The sequence below is a fragment of the Pholcus phalangioides genome, unplaced genomic scaffold (genome assembly GCF_987345545.1).
Source record: "Pholcus phalangioides strain wild (caught in Gottingen) unplaced genomic scaffold, Ppha-v1.0 ptg000008l_1, whole genome shotgun sequence".
Classification (NCBI taxonomy): domain Eukaryota; kingdom Metazoa; phylum Arthropoda; class Arachnida; order Araneae; family Pholcidae; genus Pholcus; species Pholcus phalangioides.
In genome coordinates this window covers 64,327,804-64,349,336 of record NW_028301601.1, presented here as the reverse complement: position 1 = coordinate 64,349,336, position 21,533 = coordinate 64,327,804, and the positions used below count along the sequence as shown (strand labels likewise).

At 34.5% G+C, this 21,533-nt stretch overlaps 1 protein-coding gene across 2 annotated transcripts in view; it reads left to right on the top strand.

The window, feature by feature from the left end:
- LOC149084760 (ninein-like protein) overlaps positions 1-21,533 on the top strand; it is a 223,328-nt gene that overhangs the window by 26,319 nt on the left and 175,476 nt on the right. For both annotated transcript variants that reach the window (XM_089235189.1, XM_089235191.1), the window contains exons 4-5: positions 1,203-1,375; positions 18,679-18,978. In XM_089235189.1, the coding sequence (XP_089091315.1) occupies positions 1,203-1,375; positions 18,679-18,978 (473 nt within the window). The remainder of the gene's footprint in view (positions 1-1,202; positions 1,376-18,678; positions 18,979-21,533) is intronic.

The window sequence follows — 21,533 nt, the reverse complement described above, 5'->3', positions numbered from 1 at the left end:
TAATCATGATATGTCTAGGAGGCCAACAGATAAAACCAAAGTTTGTGTAACATGAGGTGCCCGCAAAACATTGATAATATGATGGGGAGGTCTCGTGGATTGCCAGTGGGAGCTCCACCTCAACGGGGGGGGGGGGGGGGGGGGAGTCGCCTCAACCTTGGAAAATGTGATAATATAAATTGTGCAGTATAAATTTAAATTATAAATTGTTTGCAAATATAGTTATACATGAAAGTGCAATATTTTACCTGCATGCCGTTAGAGGGCTGTGGACAACCATGCGGTCAATAACATCATGGAATTCCTCAGTGTGCAATAGGCTTAGTATTGTAGATCCTTGCCAGGTCTCCAATGTTTTCATTTAGAGTTGTTACCAGATTCCGTATGATTTTTTTTTTACATTCCATATAATTTTTTTATACATTTGTTCTGTATTGCCAATTAAAAATTCAAATTCTCATTTGAATTTGCAATTGTTACTAAAATCATGAATAAACAGCATTTTTATAACTTATAATAATTATGGCTATAAATACAAATATTCATCTTACATATTCGAAAAGATAAAAATTTTCTCTCAAAGTTTTAGTGATTTTAACTATAATTGAGAATTTTGCCGACTTATGGCAACTTTTTTGATGACATTTTGGCAATCCCGTATTTTTCCTCAATGAAATATGGTCATCAGGTGATTCAAATTTTTTCAGCACATTTTTGTTCACTATGATTAGCAGCACTCTATTTCCTCACCCTTCAGCTATTTTAGCAATAATTAGCAAATTTGTTTCAAATTGAATTATTTAGCTTCAATTTAATTCCCGTATTTAGGATCACAATTTTCTTTGATGAAGTATGGTGACATAAGTATGAAAGTATAATTTTTATTTGAACCCATATATGGTATGAAAATGGTAATAATATCAGTTACAACAAATTGAAGAATTTTTCATTTTGTTGAAATTAAATTATGAAATCTGCCTCTGGACCACAGGTTGAGAAACGCTGGTCTTATGAATATTTTTCAACTTTCTTTTGACTTTGTTATACTGTTAGTGGGTCAGACTGTATTATAAAAGTAGCTGAAGAGTTGAATGAAATCACATTGGTTCACATATTTCTAAACAAATTCAGAAGTTTATAACTTTGAAGTCCGAGCACTTCATTTTGTAATCAACTGATTTTTTTTCCCTTTAAAATTTCAGGGGACAGAGAAGTTTCCCCCAAGTTTACTCTTGGTGACAAGAAATATGGCAGGCGTTCGAGGCCAGCATCAGTTGTTGAGGATGATGAATCTGCATCTCCACCAATGAGTCATAGCAGCTCTGAAGAACAATTGTCTCCAATGATTCCTGCCAGTTTTCAAAGTTCAAACAAGGTCTGTTCTGAATGAAGTACTGTCATAATCTCACAACAATACATGTTATGTTGTTACAATGAGTTTCAGCATTAGTCAGAGCTCATTCTTTGTATACCATACACAGGCGAAGCTCGTTCGTTCCACAGAAAAACAGACATTATACTGAAAGGCTGTTATATCAAATTGTTTGATAAAAATTTTCTTAAGAGACTTCCATATTCAGATGAAATAACAAAAGACATTCATCATTTTGTTTTAATGTAAGCGTTTCCATTGAAAATGTATCATGTTCGAAAATAACAAAGTTGTAAGAATTGGTAGCATGTACATAAGTGCAGGAGTAGAAAATCTGCTACAATTGCTAAAAACTGCTACAATTTCAGATGTTCAATTTCAATTTTTCCTCGTTTGCTACATTCTGCTACAAAAATGCTGAAATTCTTCAATTTGGCACCATCTTGCACCAAAAACAAAATTTTCCCTTAAGAAATTTTTAAGTCATGCCACTATAAAAGCTGACTTTTCCATGACATAATTTTTCCTCCCTGCAATTCTATTTTTTTTGGGCTACAAATGTAGCCCAAAGCTCCTTATCTTTGATTTGTGATTGCCACGTGTATTTTATTTTCCAGCATCTTTAACAGATTTTCAGTCTCTTGTTTTGCTTCCAAGTTTTCTATTATTCATTTTCTACTATTCTTTCTCTTGATATGCCATTCACTTGCATGTTTAGTGTTCAATGGAAAATGGTTCCTAGTTGCTTGCACATTAATCAAAATTACTTTGTCTAGACCATGGTTGTGGTTGGTTTATTTGAAAGGTATTTGATGTAAGATTCCAGCAAAGCTTATTTAGGCAGACAAGCAGAGGTAAAAAAAAATTCACAAAACTTTTCTTTGGGTATGTGGTAGACACTCTGATAATGAAAATAATAAGGTAACAATAAGGTAATAAGCTAGCATCCCTCGCAGCTACAATGACCATTTTTGTAACATCATTACCATATTCTGCATACCAGGGGTAATTTTATTGGGATCTACAGTTTGTAGCCGATTCCAAAACAGACACAGTTCCAGAGGACGGCAATCGCCCCTTCCCAGATCTGAATATTATTAGAAACATTGGTTTGTATCATAAAATAAGAAATTATCTAACAAACGTATGAAATGAATCATCCTGGACCTGTCCTTCTTTTTAACGGTCACCCCACTCAGGCTACATTGCTTTGAGATAGAGCAGTTATACTGACAGGTATAGGGCCTTTTACATCTAGGAATGTGGTTTGCCTAGGTCATTATCTTCTATGCACACCCGGATCAATTTTTCACTGGTCCCTTTATTAAAAAATATATATATTAGCCCCTGTGCACCACGTGAAGGAGCAGGAAGGCTTGAGACAAAATTCTCACCTGTGCAAGACATCATTTTGGTGCCTCTCTGGTATATAAGCAGCATGAGTAAAATTAACTGGGGAAAACTCACAGATTTGTATATGCCATGAGTAATATGTGAAAAATAACATAGGCAAATCAGTCATTGAAGCTCTTATCCTGGGCTTTATATTCACTTATTTCATAAACTTACACATACTTATTGTATACTATCTGCATTATGTTCCAGCTAGATGAAATGAATCAGAAATTACAATGATTTCGGAAAATTATTCCATCCAATAAAGCCATAGTTCGAAATTTGCAGAAAATTTTTTCTTTTTCATTATAATTTTTGATTTGGAAGATAGATGGCAGCACTTGAATGCATAACAAGCGCAACACTTACATGAATTATCTTTTCGTTCCTTTGAAACCAACCACAACAATGATCTAGACAAAGCTATTTTAATTAATGCTCATCTAGAAACTATTTTCCATTGAACACTAAACATGCTGGTGAATGATGTAAACAGAAATGGCATATCAAGAGAAGGAATAGTAGAAAATGAATAATAGAAAACTTGGAAACAAAACGACAGACCGGAAATCTGTTAAAAATGCTTAAAAGTAAAATACAGATGGAGTAATCACAAATCAGTGAAAAATAGATAATGAAAACAGATGTACTCAGATGGAATTTTTTGTGAAAAAGTAATCATTGTATTATAAATATCTAATAGTTTAATCATTATCCTACAGTTTTTATTTCTATAGTTTAAGTTAAAAATAATTTAAATTTATAGTTTTTAATCACTATTTAAATTTCTGAGAATTTCAAATAAATATTCTAAGAATGACTCAGAAAAAAGTCATCTCAAAATATGTTGAATCAAACTGAGATAATGATCAATAGCAAACTCAAAAAGAAACACTTATCATTTTAAATATGAAATGGGCAAATTCTGGTGAAAGAAGCAAGATCAAATGTTCAAAAAATTTTGAAACAGTTTACACAGCACAACTTTTAGACTTGCATCAGCTGCAAAAACAAGAAAAATAATTACTTTTCTAATGAGTTTTAAGTATCTCCTTTAGTGATTTTTTTAAAAATTAGTGATTACCAGGTCTACAAGCTAAATCTAAAAACATTCATTTTCAAATTATTTCTAAAATCTGTAATACCATATGTTGGCCTCTCATTTGTTGATATTGTAGAGAATGTAAAAATATAAATATATCAAGAAGTCTCGAAATTTTTTTATGATTTAAAAATTTAAAAAAAAAAGTTTTTCTTCCAGAGGAAATCTGTTTTGTACCTTTGGGGGGGACACCCCCCTTTTTCTGAGCTGACATAACACTTTTTTGAAGTAAAAAGTAATCTTGCGTATGCTACCGCATAAATATGTACATAAAAACTGTGTATTTTATTTACTGCCAAAATTTTAGAGTGCTGCAAAACTGATAAATTCTGCTACAAAAACAACATTTTTGCTGCTACGAAAATTATTTTTCCTGCTACAAAAATGAAATTTCCATTTTCCACTCCTGTAAGTGCATACACACACTTTAAGAAAAAAAAAAATTTCAGTTGGTCCAACCATAGAGACGGGCCTTCCTACCCTAAACGTTCCTGCTGAGAAAGTGTGTAACACATCTAAATTTCGAGCACTCAGAGCTGCCACTTTCTAATTGGTCAATAGGGGATCATGTGCCATTTTAGGAGTTTCTTCCAAATGTGGAAACCAGACAGAACATGTTTATAATTTGATGGCAGCCACCAAATTAAAACAGCTCTTTATACATGAAAATTATAAAGGCTTTTGCCAAAGATAAGAAATTAACGCAGGTGTTGAATTGACAAAATAAGAGTAAAGTGCAAGGTTCTCAATTCTATTAATTTATTGAGATGAAATTATAAAAGAGTTTGTACTACACATAGCATATTTATACATTTCATAAAGTGCTCTCTCATGACATACCACTGATGTACACAAAAAGTCAATAACACTCCTCTTTAATAACAATAACAGTCAATAACATCCTCTTCTAAATTGATAGTGGACCTTCGACAAGATTCTATTTTCTTCTAACTAATTAACCATCTATACAGTACATAATTATGTACTGTTTTTCCCCTAAATTCTTAACAATCATGCATTTAAGTGCCACGGGATGAAAATTCAAAGCTGAGCATTTGCTTCCCTTCTTATAGATCAGACCTATATATTGGCCAGTTCTCCAATTTTCTGGATGAAGCCTTCATTTAAACCAGGGTTGGTAAAAAAACTGTTTAAAAAAAAAACAAAAAAGAACCAAAAACCGTGTTTTTTTAGTATAGTTTTTTTAAATAGCATTGACATTAAGGCCCGTTTACACGAGGCAAGCGCTTTAGTTGGTAACTTAATTTCAACTTACCGATTCTTCTTGAAACTGTCCACACGATAAGTGGTAAGTAGGCGCTCATTGGATAATTTTTACGGAGCTGAGCGCAATTAGCGCATGCGCGCTTCAGTCTACTCAAATCCACGGAGAGAGACAGACGCACAACGCGCGGGAGAATAATAGTAATAATTTTTTATTTATCTGGCATTCAGAGAGGTGCTTTTTTTAAAGCTCATAGCTTTCGTAATGATGGATGAAGATGATCAGGTAGAACTTACGATTACTGTGATCAGAGCCACATTATATGATATTTTTTTTAAAGAATATAAATTTATTCATTTTCACTTACTCAAGGGGGGTATAGTTATATGATACACATTGAGGACGATGTATATTCTGACTCCAATTGAAGAAACGGTTGATAATATTTAAGTTCATTTAATTTTAAAAACTATTTACATCGGTTAACAATATTAATTCCACATAATAAAAAAGGAGAAACTCTTTTCTCACTTGCGCGAGAGCAACACACTGAGCAAGAAGTAGGTCACGCAAGGGAAACAGTTCGCTTGTCCCCTTTTTTCACCTCTGCCACCCACGCAAGGGGGCGAGAGATGATGCCACAGGGGAAAAAAGAACACACAACATATTATAAACTTAAGTAAGTCATCGAGAAGAAATATAAGATTTCTCTATTTCTCAAGTTGTAAATATCGATTATATGATATTTTAATCGAAGTTGAAGAGGAGATAAATTATGAATTATGGAAGCCGAAAATACGGGAGAAGATTCTTGGCATTCGTAGGAAATTCTAAGGGTTTAAAATTAAATAATAAAAATTCATTAAACAAAAATTATTTCCAAATTTTCGAAATTATTATTTTTTAATTTGATCTATAGAGATGATATCTTTATGTTAAATATTTGATCATGTATTTTTACAACAGATGGCAGCAAATTCGTTCTGGACGAGAGAAATATTCGAAACCCCCCTCTCCAGTTTTTAATATATAAATCCTCCCCACCAGATAAAAAAAATTGAAGATTCAAAAATATATAACTCCTGACATCACGTCGACAGAATATTCCATAGCTTTTCCCAACATCGAATAATTTTAGCTTGTTTGAACAAGGTAATTTCCATTTCTATAGTTCAACAAACATTCATGGCAAAGATATTTTTCAATAAACTTGAAGATTGTGTCCTCTGGCCACCTCACCATCCAATATTTCGGCGGAATTCTAGCGAAACTTCAGGAGACGACGGAGTATGAATAGGTTCACGCTTGAGATCAAAATAAACCCCTCCATGAGAGAGCAAAAAGACCCCTCCAGAGCGGCAGGTCACGCCCACTGGCGCATGCACATAGGTCTACTTAACCGGAAAAAATAGAACCGTTCTTATCTCACTTACCAACTAAATCACTTCTGCACTTGCCAACTAAAGGCGTGTAAACGGCCCTTATCGTCTGCATACATTGTATCGTACTTGGCAACTAAAAATTAAGTTACCAACTGAAGAGCTCGCCTCGTGTAAATGGGCCTTTAAAAACAATAAAATTTCTGAAAAATCATTAAAACTTCTAATAATTAATTAAAATATAATGTTTATTAATGTAATTAACACTATTCCCATATTAATGAATCTACAAATTTCTTATATTTTAACAAAAACCAACTTTTGCAATTTAATTATATTTTGCGTAACTCAATGACTTACTTTGTGTTTGAAAATTATTTAAATGTTATTATTAATCATATAATATAAAGATGTTTTCTCCAGTTACTTTCAGTATACTTAATTAGGAAGCTATTTTGGAAAAACTGTGATAAAAATTAGGTGAATATAATGTGTTTAATGAAGCATAAATAATGCAGATTAATTAGCAATGATTTACAATATACAAGGTGATTATAACTAAACTACTGATTTCAAAACACTAAAAACAAGAACCATTGTCAGAATGACTTGAAAATTTACACGAATATTCCTGAAGCAATAGAATTTTGTATGGCAAAACGGGAAAAATATACTTAAAAATGTAAATTTAACGACACTGTACTCATCCAACACGTAGGAAATTTGCTCACAGAATGGGCAAGATAGCCAGTCAGGGCAAAATGATAACTTAATTAGCATTTCAGGATTTCATAGTTTATGGAAGCATCACAAAAATGAATGAATTGAATAAATAACTACAACTTACTCAAGAAATGTTAAATATGTTGTCCACCGTGTTTTGGCTATGAAGTGATAGCACAAAAATGCTTGTTCAACATCAGATCAAGAGTATGCTATGGTCATGATGTGGATGCACTTGCAATTCACCTTTATTATACCAAACGCGCCCCCTCGCTAATATTCCTGAGGAACTTCTAACATATAGGGGATATGCTGGAGCTTGCAATTCACCAAAGTCTGCAATCTGACCACTGTTCATAACATTTTGAGATACCCCGCACAGCCAGAAGTTGCAAGGGTTAAGGTTAGGTGAACTGGCTGCCGGCCAGGTATCATGTCATCCTGTCAAGCAGGGGTCCCACGAGAGTTTTAGGGGACGCTGGGTAAGATAATTAAAGATAATAAAAGTCTTTGTTGGACATAAACCGCAAAAACCACAGTCGGCGTGAAGTAATCTGTACTTGTTTGGTCATTCACAAAGGAAGATGCTCGTTCCGCTGCCTTTGTATTGAAAGCTATAAAAATTATTGCTTCCCCGAGGCCCGAGACGACCGCGGATCCTGACAAAGACTTTTATTATCTTTAACTCTAATTCTCTTACCCAGTGTCCCCTAGCAAACTCTTGTGGGATGGGCCTTTTATTGTCAAAATAGCAGCATCATTGTCAAATAGCAGCAGACAGCAGCTGCTTTGCTGGTATTACAATGTGCATCTTGATAAAAATTGTTCTAACCACACACTGATGGTGTTGAAGTGCTGAAATGATGTGATTGCACAAAATAGATTATACTGCAGGCCAAGTACAGCATCATCTACTTGCACATTTTGCACTACTTTCACTTTTTTTCTTTTGCCAAAGAAATTTCCATTGCTTCAAGAGTATCCATGCAAAATTTTAAGTCCTTCTGACCAGTAGTGCTTATTGTATAGTTTTGGAATCAAAACTTATAATCACCCTGTATATAGCTGATTATTTTTCATAAATCTGTTACTACTATACAGTAGAACCTTGATTAACTGGGCTTAACAGTGAAAGTATAAAAAAAACAACAAGTATTGAATATTAAGACTGGGAGATATACAGTAGGAGATTTGCTGCTACTTATGTGAAAGAAAATGAAAATGTCTGTGAGGTAATGTAACTACTAGTCAGGGCTGTCTTAAGAGCACCATGGGTCCCTGGGCCAAGTGTTTTTTCTGAGGCCATACCAAGTAAATTATAGAAAATTTCAACGAAATCTCATTTTTGTGAGGTTCTCTTCTCTTGAGGCTGTGCCCGGGTAGGCCCATGTGTTAAGACAGCACTGCTACTAGTGTACACTGTTCTTTGTCCTTTAGAGACAGCTGGTGTCTTTATTGGGTTATAAGACCACCTGCCCCTAGTATAATGGTGCCACTACTGTTGCTGCTTCTTTGTGAAAGGAAAAAGAAACCCTGTGAGATAATACACCACTACATTTAAATGTGATGCAATCCTTATTAATGAATTTGCTAAAGATAGAGCATCAGAATTTAGCCAAAGGTTAGAAAATGTGGTAAAAATGAGACTGATGATTTTGGCTTCTGTATATAACTTTAAGTAACTAAGATACTTCATATGAAAATATATATATATTCAGGACACTTTTGAGACTTTTTGGAAAAAACCACTTATATCATCTAAAGATAAACCATCTGAATGTACCCCAAGAATATAAAATGTGGTAAGAATGAAAAAAATTGGCTAGTAATGAACCAATGTGATATTTTTCAAGAGAAAAAAATTTTATTTAGGCCACTTTTATTTGATTTTTTGAAGAAAAAAAAACCAAACAACCCTGATTTAAACTGACCCAGAAGATTTTTTGCCAATGATGTGATTAACACATTCATTCACATTCAATATCTTCAGATAGCTTGGTGCCTTGTGGAACTAGTGTTCTGAGCAGGGCCTGTTTTTCGCATAGGAAAACAGTGTTTATGCCCATGGACAACAAATTTTTAGTGCCCCAAAATTGATGGTTTCTTGTATTATAGTCACATTCTCCCCTCTTATGCCTCTGCCTGAAACAACACTATGTATAAGGGAGCCCTGAAAATTTATATTCGTCCAGGGCTCAAATTTATGAGGAACAGGCCCTGGTTCTGAGCAATGGTGCAGCTAATACAAATACAACGCCACAACAGGCAAACTGCCCAACGAGGTGGATGAGTAATTCTTTGAATAAATGCCATCAGAGCTTGGTATATTATGGGGGGGGGGGGGGGGCTGGTGTTATGAGCAAACGAAAGGTAACAAATGATTAACAGAAATGATTCCATAAACAAAACATTCATTAAATTCTCTATCGCCCCATTAGCCTAACCCTCCATGGTCCTTGCCGTTTCTATTGAATACTGAAGAAATATAGTTATTGAAATATTCACACATTTCTTTAGTGTTATCTATAATACTACCTTCAACTTCTGAAGGACCCAATCAATGATCGGCATTCGTGAACTCCTTCCTCTCGACTCACTTGTCTTCTGTGTTTTAGATTTGATTATTGACACATGCCTGGCTGTGCATAAAAGCGAAGAATTAATTCGTGTTGTGTTTAACTTTTGTTGTGTGGACATTTGTATTAAGGCGTGTGCGTGTTATTCCCACAATTTTCCGCGTCAACTTTTCTACCTAGCACCCACTACTCATGCAGTGTGTGCTATGGATCAGTGGCTAAAAACTGAATCTGTGCGGAATCGGACCGAAACACCAAAATGAAAAACCAATTTACGAGCACCTGTAAATGTGAAAACATTTTGAATCTTCCAAAAGTGATTCCACCAAAGCTACCGAAACCTCCTACTACATTAGCTGTCGTATTGCGAGACGAGGAAAAAAATCACACTATTGGTAAAAATATGATGTCAGATGCATGTTTGCTGAGGAAAGTGCTCTTATAATGAGTTTAATATCTCTGTCAAATAATAAAGTGTCTCAAAGAATACAGGGCATGTCAGACGATGTTGAGAGCACAGTCATAAGTCACGTCAAATGTTGTGAATTTTTTTTCTATCCAAGTCGACGAAAATATCGACATTTGGCGCAATATTCTGTGCTACTTGTAATTGCTAAGCACTTGAAAGAGAATTCGAAGTAAATCTTTTTATTTGTCACCCATTGCAGGGGTCGTACCACTGTTAAAGAATTATTTGAAGCAATTGATCATTATTTCGTTGAAAAAGAATTCAATGGTCAAAATGCATTGGGCTCACAACAGATGGAGGAAAATCCACGGAAGGTTGCTACTCAGGCCGAAGTCGCCCCCAAAACGAAATGGACTCACTGATATATTCACGACCTTGCAACGAAACTGTTGCCTCCAAATTTGCGAAACGTTCTTGATGAAGCGATCAAGGTTTTCAACTTTGTCAAGGTGAATCGTATCAACTACAGGTTGTTTAAATTGTTGTGGTCAGTCCCGTCTCAACGCATGGCCCGGGGGCCTCACAAACAGTGAGATCTGGTTGAAATTTTCCAGAATGTACCTGGTAGGGCCTCAGAAAAACCACTTGTTCCGGGGGCCAATGATGCTCTTAAGACGGCCGTGATTGTGGGAAGACATGGACATCCTTCACAACGCTTTGCTTTTTGTACACGGAAGTTACGTGGCTGTCTCAGGGTTAAGTCCTGATGTTGCTGTTCGAACTTCGGAACGAGGTAGCCCTTTTTTTAGGAAGTGTTTGAAACACTTCACGATTTATTGTCACAAGCTGAGCTAAATTAAACAGTCTGCCACTTAGAAGAATTAAAATCCTTGTTTGAAAAATATTTTTCAGAGCCGGAAATGGGTGATCGGTAGACATCTAATCCTTTCAAAGAAGACTATTTTGTACCAGATTTTGATTGTCGATTCCAGAAAAGAAGAAATTGCTAGAGCTCGCATCAGAAGATACCCCTCTGAGCATCCCCTTCAATGATGGGATGGTGAACCTAGTTAGTTTTTGGGCTTGCCGCGGTGAGGAATACGTTGAACTTTCTAGAAAAGCCATAATATTTTTGGTGACGTTTGTTAGCACAGAGCATGTTGAACGGGCGTTTTCTTCATATAACTTTTAGATAAAAAATAAATATAGAAGCAGATTGAACGCAGCTCCAGATTTGAGTTTGTATTTATCCTCTTTTGAGCTTAATTTTTCAAAACTTTATAATTCAATTTAGTCCCAAACATCACATTAATTTTTTTTCCCAATCTTTGTGTTAATTTGTTTGGTCACTTGAAAAATAAAAAAAGCTAAATAATGAAAAAAATAGACCATTTAATTTAATTCAACATGTACCTTTTTTTTTTAAGTTTTCCGAAAACTGTAATGGGTGAAACAGATTGTGGGGGGGGGGGAGATTCCGGAGGATTCGGGGTTGGGGGGTACGCAGAAAGGAACCGAGCCAGCTGGGGGTACGCGGACTGAAAAAGGTTGGGAACCACTGGTTTAGATAATAGAGGAGGTGGGGGATGAATGGGACATTCATTCCTTAAACACTTTGTTTGGTTTCTTTTTTCACCAATCACAAAGTCTAGGGATAGTATTTGCTTCTGCAACCAGAAAAATTAATAGCCATCTTCAAATTTGAACTTCAGGCCCTATATCTTTTAATGCTATTGCTGTCAATTTTTCTTGCAAATTTAATAATTGTTATTGTTGGAGATTGAAAAAAAAATTTTTTTAAATTGTTATTTTTATTCAGTAGGCTACAGATTATTTGTGTATTTCATTATGTAATACAGATTGTAAGGATCTCTTGGGAATACGTGATGACCATGTTATATAAAGAAATAAATATTCTTTTTTAATCACTCTCCCCGACCCCCCCCCCCCCCCCCCTATTGTCAATTGCACCCAACACATTCTTGAAACAAGTTGAATTACATTTAATATGTATTACCTACTCCTGTGAAATTTTATATCCGGAAATTTTATTTTACAATAAGTTATTCCCACCAATGCATGTTGGACTTGAGTGTTTTACTTTGAAGTGCATCAAATAAGGTGTTGGGGGGTTGGTACTGTAGAGCCTCAATATATATTCTTATATGTATTATTATTATTATTATTATACTTTGCACATTGGCTCTCTCTCTTAACAAGCACGCTCTGGTCACGTGAAAGAATCTCAGTACATTCTGTACTGAAACACGAGATGATCACGTGACCGGATGCCCCTTTGGAGGGTCCGAAGGGCCATGTGTGTGAGAACATCAGTTCAGCTCCAGCTCTCACACGAGATGCACCAACGTCATCTTTCTCTCTCTTAATATATGTAACCTGTAAATAATATCTTCTATATAGCATCATAATTAAAGATAATGTATCTACAACTGTGTTTCGGTGAATTCCTTCATTGATTATAAAATTCAGCCAATCCTCATTACTCAAGTTCAAACAAAGCCGCTTGCACATAGCTCAACTTGAAATATTTATTTTTAAATAGAATTGATATAAACTACTCAGTGATTTCGATTTTATAGTGCTTTCTTAGAAATACATGCTGTTAAATTTAGAATATACATGCTGTTAAATTTAGAATATACATGCTGTTAAATTTAGAATATACATGCTGTTAAATTTAGAATATACATGCTGTTAAATTTAGAATATACATGCTGTTAAATTTAGAATATACATGCTATCCAATTAGAATTAGTGTTGTAATGCTGCTGTAACGTAACGCACTAGATACGCAATCATATTCACACTCTCTGAAGTTTGGTTGCTAACCAAATTTACAAAGCAATCTGTTGCTTTACGACTTTTTCCCCTTATCAATGAGTGACTTTGAGAGGACACGAGCCCCAGCTATTTCATCGTTTTTTTTAAACACTAGAATACTGCTGAAAAATTATTTTAGTTTTGTCTTTGGACTGTTGATTGCATTGTCGATCAGATTTTTACCAATCTTGTACATTTGCAATTAAATACATTTACAATTTAGAATAGTAATAATCCTTTCCTTGGTAAATCAAAGAAGGAACCAATGATAAAGGCAAATAAGGAGGAAAAAGTAATGAATTCCTAAACCATTTCAACATGCTATGGGTACCGCCTTCAAAGGATGAATACAACCACTATATCAGTGCTGACCAGGGATCCCATTTGGGTTGATTACTAAATTTTAAGCAGAAAATATGTCGCTTCAAGTCAGATGCTGTGCTAGGAATAAAGTGTGTCCTACACGTGGGCATTCTGATCACGGCCTACTTTTTCCTCATATAAGCAAAATCGGTCATTTAGTAAAATGTGGTACATAATAATTCATTTTGCTTAGCAATTTACAATGCTCAGCAGAGAGCTAGAAATGAAAGTGCTCGATTTTTCAAAATGATTGCACTGGTATTGAACAATAAAATGTCAAAAAATCCCTTTAAAAAAAGAGTGGGCAACGCAGTAAAACCATCTGGTTCACCTTGACTTATTTGCATTGGACTTTGTAATTTATAAATTTTGGACTGCTTTTGAAAGAGCGTCATTCTTAAAAAAAACGTGCATGTCTTCATAATTTGCTGTGCAGTGTCGAAGAGAGTTGATTTAAAAGACTCCAAAAAAAAAAAAAAAAAAAGAATGTAATATACGTTGTGAGAAGTTTTGGCTAAAAAATATTTTTGTAACCAAGTCATTTCTGTCATTTAGCTTTGGCTCGAGTCAATCTTATTGGAGACTGAAAAAAAATTAATTTTTTTAAATAAAAAAATATTTTTTCAGAGATTTTTTTAATTATTATGATTATGTTGTCTAGGGGGGGTACCCTCCGCATCCTACTTTTAGTCCTGCTTTTTCCTACTTTTTCTAATTTTTTGAGTGGGAGCCCTGATTATTGCAGAACCTGATTATGAATTTAAAAGTAAGTTTCATGCATGTTTGTGTTCAGGTGCTTCCATCTATTCTCTAAAGATGAAACTTGACAATTAAAAACTTTTCTACTTAGAGCCATTTAAATGCTGTTAAGTGCTATTTGCTATAGATTTATGAGAGTTTTTTACAAAAAGAAGACTGGCTCACATTTGCACCTTCAAGTTGGAAAATCTACTTCAAATATCGTTTAACTACTGCAAACCACTTTGTTTTGAATTCACCCTATAATGCTTCTGTCCCTGATGATGCCAAATCTTCTTTAAATGTCTTCCCCCTTTTAAAAGAACCCAAAGATTATCTCTACAGTTGTGATCTTCTTTCTTGTATCTGACATGACTAAGAGTGATGAGGTTTGACTACAACTTTAGAAAACTAAGGTTTTGCAGTTTAACCTACCCGACTGAAGTTAGTTTTCAGTGGTTTTCCAACTTCCAGGCATGAACGTGAACCGGTTTCCTATTTAATAAAGTCTCTCTGCAGAGAGCAGGTAGTCCTAGAAATACATACTAACAAAACATGAAAATTCAAGCATTGACCATCTTTACTTCAAAATATGGAAGAAGATGGTAGTACCAGCAAAATCACGAAACAATCACAATTCTGATAACAAATATGGTAGGGCCACATATACACTCAGAACACGCATTCCGGCATGCACCAATTCATTAGAAATTCTGTAGAGAAATGTGTGTACGAGTTGCGTGTAAGTTAAGTAATAGTAGTAGAGAGCTTATAATACAAAATTCCACAAAGGTATGTGTTTGAGGTACATTTACAGTTAAATAGTAGCAGTAGTTTATCCTACAGCTGCCGTGATGTATGAACTTTCATTTTAAGGATGCAGGTTTGAATCCAGTGTGGCAAAGTGATAGTAGACTGAAGTTTAGCAGTTTTCCAAGTTCATGGTGCCAATATGAGCTAGTAAGATGCAGTGAAATGCTTTTTCATATTTGAAAAAGTCTCTCCTCAGAAAGACCTCAAACAAAATACTTATACTGTATAACATGAAAATTCAGGTCTTCGTCATTTTCACTTCAAAATATTGAAGATGGCAGCACCAGTACACCATACCATATAACACAAAACATGAATAACTCTGTCAACATGAGTATGTTAAGGCAGTGCATATACACACATACAACATGTTCTGGCATACCAATTCATTTCAAATATTCAAAAGAAACCCATAAGCCAATATAATGACCTTTCAACTCATTTACTGGAATATCACATATGGAGACAGGATAACTTTTCTTTCCAGATAGTTTTTAACAGGATAGTTTTTCTTTTCCTTTAACTGGTTTTAAAATGTTCAATCATGCCATTTTTTTTTATATTGTTCTTTAACTATAATTTTTTCTTTTTTTGCTTTTCACTAAAATCCTGCTTTTATTGTTATTATCCAGCCATTGTAAGAGGATAGAATGTAACTGTCTATTGTTTTACGAGTTATGGTACATTCTTTTTAAACATACAATTTCCATAGATTCCTTAAGAAATTCTTTCAGGTGGACAACTGAAGGAAACTGACTAAGAACTGGAATTGAATGTTTTGTTTATTTTTTTTAATCTTACATTTATTTGCCTTCACTGTAGGAAGTTCATTGCAAAAGCAACCCCATAGTTACACAGATTATGGTGGCTGGTAAGGCCCGGATGAAGTACATCATGAACAAAATACAGAAATGTTTGTCAACAAGGGAGGAGGAAGAGTACATCTTCTAACCTTTTAAATTGTCTTGCAGGCTGATAACGATAGCTTACAGAGATTAAACTAAATCCTGTAAAATCTTAGCTTCAAAATGCTAGTTGTTGTTGAAAAAAGTTGTTAAAAATTGCAAAGTATGCACTTAAATGGACAAAATGTGCATTCAAAAATTAAATACCCTCAAAAATACAAACATACTTTTAAATGCATGTTTGCTGTTTTTCATTGCATATTCATTTACAAAAAAAATGCTCATGCAAATAACTTTTACCAGTTTTTTAATAACTAATATATATTTATAAAAGCTAGCTGTTTACTAATAGGAAGGAAAATTTGCTCTGAACAGAAATGAAGTACATATGTACATTAGTGTATGTAAAGGACCGGATTAAACACCCCCCCCCCCTTCCTTGAACAGAGATTATGATGTATATATAACATAATAAAAACATAAATCCCCCCTCTAGGGAAAAAATTATGAAAACCTCCCTCTTCAGAAATCCTATGTATGCATTAGTAAAGAAATAAAAAATAATGCAAAAGTAGCTGTAGTGAAAAATGTACCAGTAGTGAAAAACTTGCTAGAGATTTGAATAAAAAAAAACACATGTGACAAACAAGTAAAGTATGAGACCTTCAACTTTATATAGCCCATTGCATTAAAAAGTTGCGGAGAGTTGCATTTGCCATACTTCAGCTCATCCCATTCATCAAATACAAATACAACGCCACAACAGGCAAAATGCTGCACGAGGTGGCTGAGAAAAAGATGCCCATAAAAATATGGATGTCATATATTTCAAAAATATAGCAATCCAATTAAAAATGCAATTAACAAAAATTATAATCAATATATACACATGATAAAATATTATACAATGCCCATAAAGAATACATATGGTTGTCTTAATCTAAGTATGGATAGCTTCTCGATTTACCCCAACATGTTTATCGTATTTTTTTTAAACGTGTCAATTGTGTTACAATTTACTACCTCCGGGGGTAAGCTATTCCATTTATTAACAACCCTATTAGAGAAAAGTTTCCTGCGACACCATAGCTTTGCATTGTCCCTCACCAATCGATACTGGTGTACCCTTGTAAAAGCAGTCGATTGGCGGTGTACTAAAAGTTCATGGTCCATCCTATACATCCCATTGAAAATTTTGAACACTTCGATCATATCTCCTCGACACCTGCGTTCATCCAATGTAAACATATTTAAAAAATGAAGTCTCTCTTCATAACTCAAGCTCCGTGTGCCAATAAGGACACAAAATGTCCGTTTGTGAGGATCAAACTCACAATTGCATTTTAGTTTTGATTGCATTAGTGCTATGCTCGTGCTAAAAATTTTCCCATGAAATATATAGGTGAGTTGGTTAGCCTAGTAGTGATGTTTGCTACAATTTACTATTTCCTTATTCAGTAATTGTTTTGTCTTAAATCAATTTTAACCCTTTAAGCGATGTTTAAAGATTTCCTGATCAGCATTATAACTGCAACATTCGAAATAAAAGCATGTTAGGAGCCCAAGATATTTTGGGGTGATCAAAATAAAGCAGATCAAGTTTGACAAGATATCTCTGGATTGCTGCTGTAAGGGTTAAGAAAAAGGAACCAGTCAAAACATTTTAATTTAGATATTGATATAGCGATACTCTGTCGACCAAGAAAAACATTGTTGCAGTTTACTGTTTTATCAAAAGACAGAAGTGTAAAATTATAGTATAGACATTTCTGAAAAAGATTTGAAAAAAATATCATTGTAGAGGGATTTATCGATGTATGAAGTATTGTTGCAGTGATGTTTCACTGTACATACTATGTGAATCCAGTTTGCCCCACAAATGTAGGTTTGTTTTGTTGTAATCTACTGCAGTCAGACACACACATGGCGTTAGATTTAAAATCAAAATTCATGTGTTTCTTGATTATTGAATGGTCATTCAATAACAAAGAAACAACATATGAACAATATATATATATATATATATATTATATATATATTACGAAACTTTCTTTTTTCGTCCAACATATTTTTGAGAAGGCAGGCGTCAGGGAACACGGGTTGGCATTTTTAATGCATTTAGGCATAGCCATCCTTCAGAAACGCCTACACTTTTCGAACCATGCATGGGGTTCCCCCTGATGAAGACCCACTGCATAGGTTCCATTTCACTCTCATAAAATTAAATTTTTTTCTTAAAATAATTCTTTTTTGTGTATATATATATATATATATATATATATATATATATATATATGTTCTATCTCCCAAGCGTCCCAAAGTCTACGACCACTTTCTCAGGTCCTAAAACTTTTTTGGTGTGTCTCCCATTGCTTCCCCATCCTCCGGAGTCTCTTTTCCCTTTGTTTCTTTCCTTGTTACTCCATTTTCTTTTTGCTGCTTCTCCTCCTGGTATGGGTGGGTGGTTTTCAAAATAGGAGATTGCAAGCCATGAATGTCACATGGATGGAATGAGGTAAAATGATGATGAAAGAATATGAGACATGTTAAATGTTCCTTCAAATGCAAAAAAAGTGTGGTTTTTGGAAAATTCTGGATGAAAATCCATCAATCTATTAAAATTAATTTTTCTCCCTTATTTAATTGTGTTCTTTTTATTGTCTTTCATATTTTGTCATATTGATCTAAAATGGTTGCAATTGCAATATTTACCTTCAACTTTAAACACCTCTTTATAGCAAATATTTTCCTACTCCAAGTGCAATTTGAGATTCAAATGTATAAAACATTTATCAAATTATGAGTTTGAAAACATGTTTGATACATTATTTCTCCAGGTTGATGCTGGGTCCAGTAAACGACCTGTAAGTCCGACTTGTGCTCAGCAGCCTCCAATAAAATCTGGTCGCATGAACAACAATCGAAAAAGTGTGATGAACATAGACCAAGAAAAGCAAGAGCTATATTCTAATCAAAAGAACTTTGTGGATAGTGATGGCGGCTCATCTTTCGAAAACAATCCAGTAGAGTACTTACAACAGACATGGAAAAAGTTGGGAATAGGAAAACAAGGATATTTGACTGTTGATGAATTGGCTCGTGTTTGTGAACACATAGGCATGGACATGACGGAGGAAGTAAGTTGAAGATGTTTTTTTTAAATAATATTATTCACACACACTCTCTACCAAACTTTTCATAGTATAATAGCACAGAAAGTTACGATTTCCAGATGAAATGAAAAATAGCATTTATGGCCCCCTTGCTGCATGAAGTTGGAACCAGCTTCTGGTTTGAAACCAAAATAACATCAGATTTCAACTTTAAACAAAAAAATTATTTAATGAAAGAAACATTCAGGGTAGAAAAGTTAGGAGAAAAAAATTACAGGGATTACTGTTTCTCAGTTGTTTAGTTATTCAAATGGTCTGAATTTGTTTGAATGGCATTATTTTATCAAAATTATTTAATAGAGAACAGCTCATCAGTAAGAGTCGTCATTAATAATAATATTTTTTTAATTGTAAGCTTTTGAGGTTTTTAAGGGATCTGTAACATTTGATTCTCTGTGCAACCCCAGTTGGAAATCAGTAGTATAGTGCAGTGGTTTGCAAACTTTTGCTATCTGTGGTTCCCTTGCCCAATTCGTAGATCATTTGCAGTTCCCCAGAATAGTTAAGTAGATATTTTCACTTATGGAAAAACCACTTCAAAACAAAAATAAGCAGACAAATCAATGTCTTTAGCTCGCCATGTTACTCCTAGGAGCCGTGATGCACACTTTGAGAAACACTGGTATAGTGTGGTGTCAAAAGTGCACTAAAGGTAGAGTGATGATAGTAGTGTGCAGCGAACATGTTAGCCATCAAATGCTGCTATTCACCTATTCATGACAAATATCACCATTGAGTGCTGTATTTATACCTTCTCTATTTATTTCGTGAACTTCATATTTTTATGCACAGTCAATCCTGTTCTGCGAACAATTTGGTTACACAAACAAAAAAAATATTCAGTTGAAAATTTATCTCCGTTTGAAAATATTGTTATATTGAACCACTGGAAGAATATATATGTATGCAATTGTGATTAAACCCAGGCTCTGTGTGGTCCAATACACATTTAAATATGAATTGATGACTCATGAAAGAACGAATAATATTACTGTTAAATTTCAATAATATTTAATCAAAAAAATCATGAAAATGGTTTAGATTAACTCTAATGCCCAGATAGAAGACTTGACAGGTTCAGGAAAATACCTAGTTTTTGTGTTTGAAGTGGACTCGTCCAAATCTTGACCACTTTCCCTCTCCTCACCCTTTCTCCATGAGTTTCTATTCATGCTATCTTTTGCATTGACGTTCACCCTTTCATTTCAATGGATTTTCGAGAGATGATTTGTTTACTTAAAAACCCCTCTCCCCACAGTATTTTCTCTTTGTAAAGTGCATTTAGTACCCTTATCTAAATGAAAAAACGGGTATACATGTATGGACTGGTATACATTTGTCCCCCTTTGTCTGTTCTAAAAATTATGATATTTTTGTCATTTTTTAGTTGTTCGATGCTTCAATGTTCATCTGGTGAATAGCCTACTGAAACCACCTTATTTTTCTTTTGCTCATTATCCACAAAAATGTTGGATATGAGATATCTCAAGGTGTTTTTTTGTTCAGGTAGAATCTTACTGCGTGAAACTGACTTCTCTGTAGGGAAAATGAAATTAATTGGGTTGAATTTAAGTTTGTTGCAGAAATGAATTCCCAGTTCTAAGGCTTTAGTTTGCATTCCTGTCAATTGGTTGCCAGTTAAATTAATTATTTTAGATTTATTGGCTGATAATTGGAATAGATTTTAATGTAGAAAATTTCTTGTTGAGGGTATCCTGATGACATTTGGACTCTTTCACAGTATGCCAGTATGAATTTCGCTCTAAGCTACGGGAGAGTGGCGAAGCATGGAGAAAGCCCTCGCTTGGAGCTGATTCTAAATGAGACAAATACAAGCGTTCCTTAATGGAGGCTAATGCACTCCTGAGATTTTGTATGAGGCAACAAAGTATAATATACATTTACTACGACTAAGGCCTTCATTTACACGTGGGGTTGTCACTAACGAGCAGCATAGATTCAAAAATTTCGGGGCAATCCCAAATGATTTCCATTTCAGCAGGCGCTCACGCTTCCTTCGTAGCTGCAGAAAGAAGTGTTAGAACTTAGAACAGTTGTTACTCGTTATGAATGACAGACTCCCACATTCAGTTCACAGCCGAATTTGAAACTAACAATGAACTCTCTTGGACGTATTAGTAACTAAACAGAAATCACAGTTCCAAACCTCTGTCTATCATAAGCCTTTCTCAGTTGCTACTACCACATTTCAGATCTTGTCATCCCATGCAACAGAAACTTTCAGCATTCCATACTTCAATCAAGATAAAGTTACATTCTTCCCATTGTAGCAAGAACATTTAACATCTGCTCAGATCGGAACACATTAGACCATGAACTTGAAACCATCAGAGCAATTGCGAAAGACAGGGGGTTCAACACTAAGATTGGTAACGAAATAAGTAGAAAATTCTTGAAATTGCCATGAGGAACCATTAAAAAAAAAAAAACATTACAGAGGCCACTTGAAGATGAAGAAAGTGTAGCCATACTCTATGATCCAATACTCTCATTGAAGA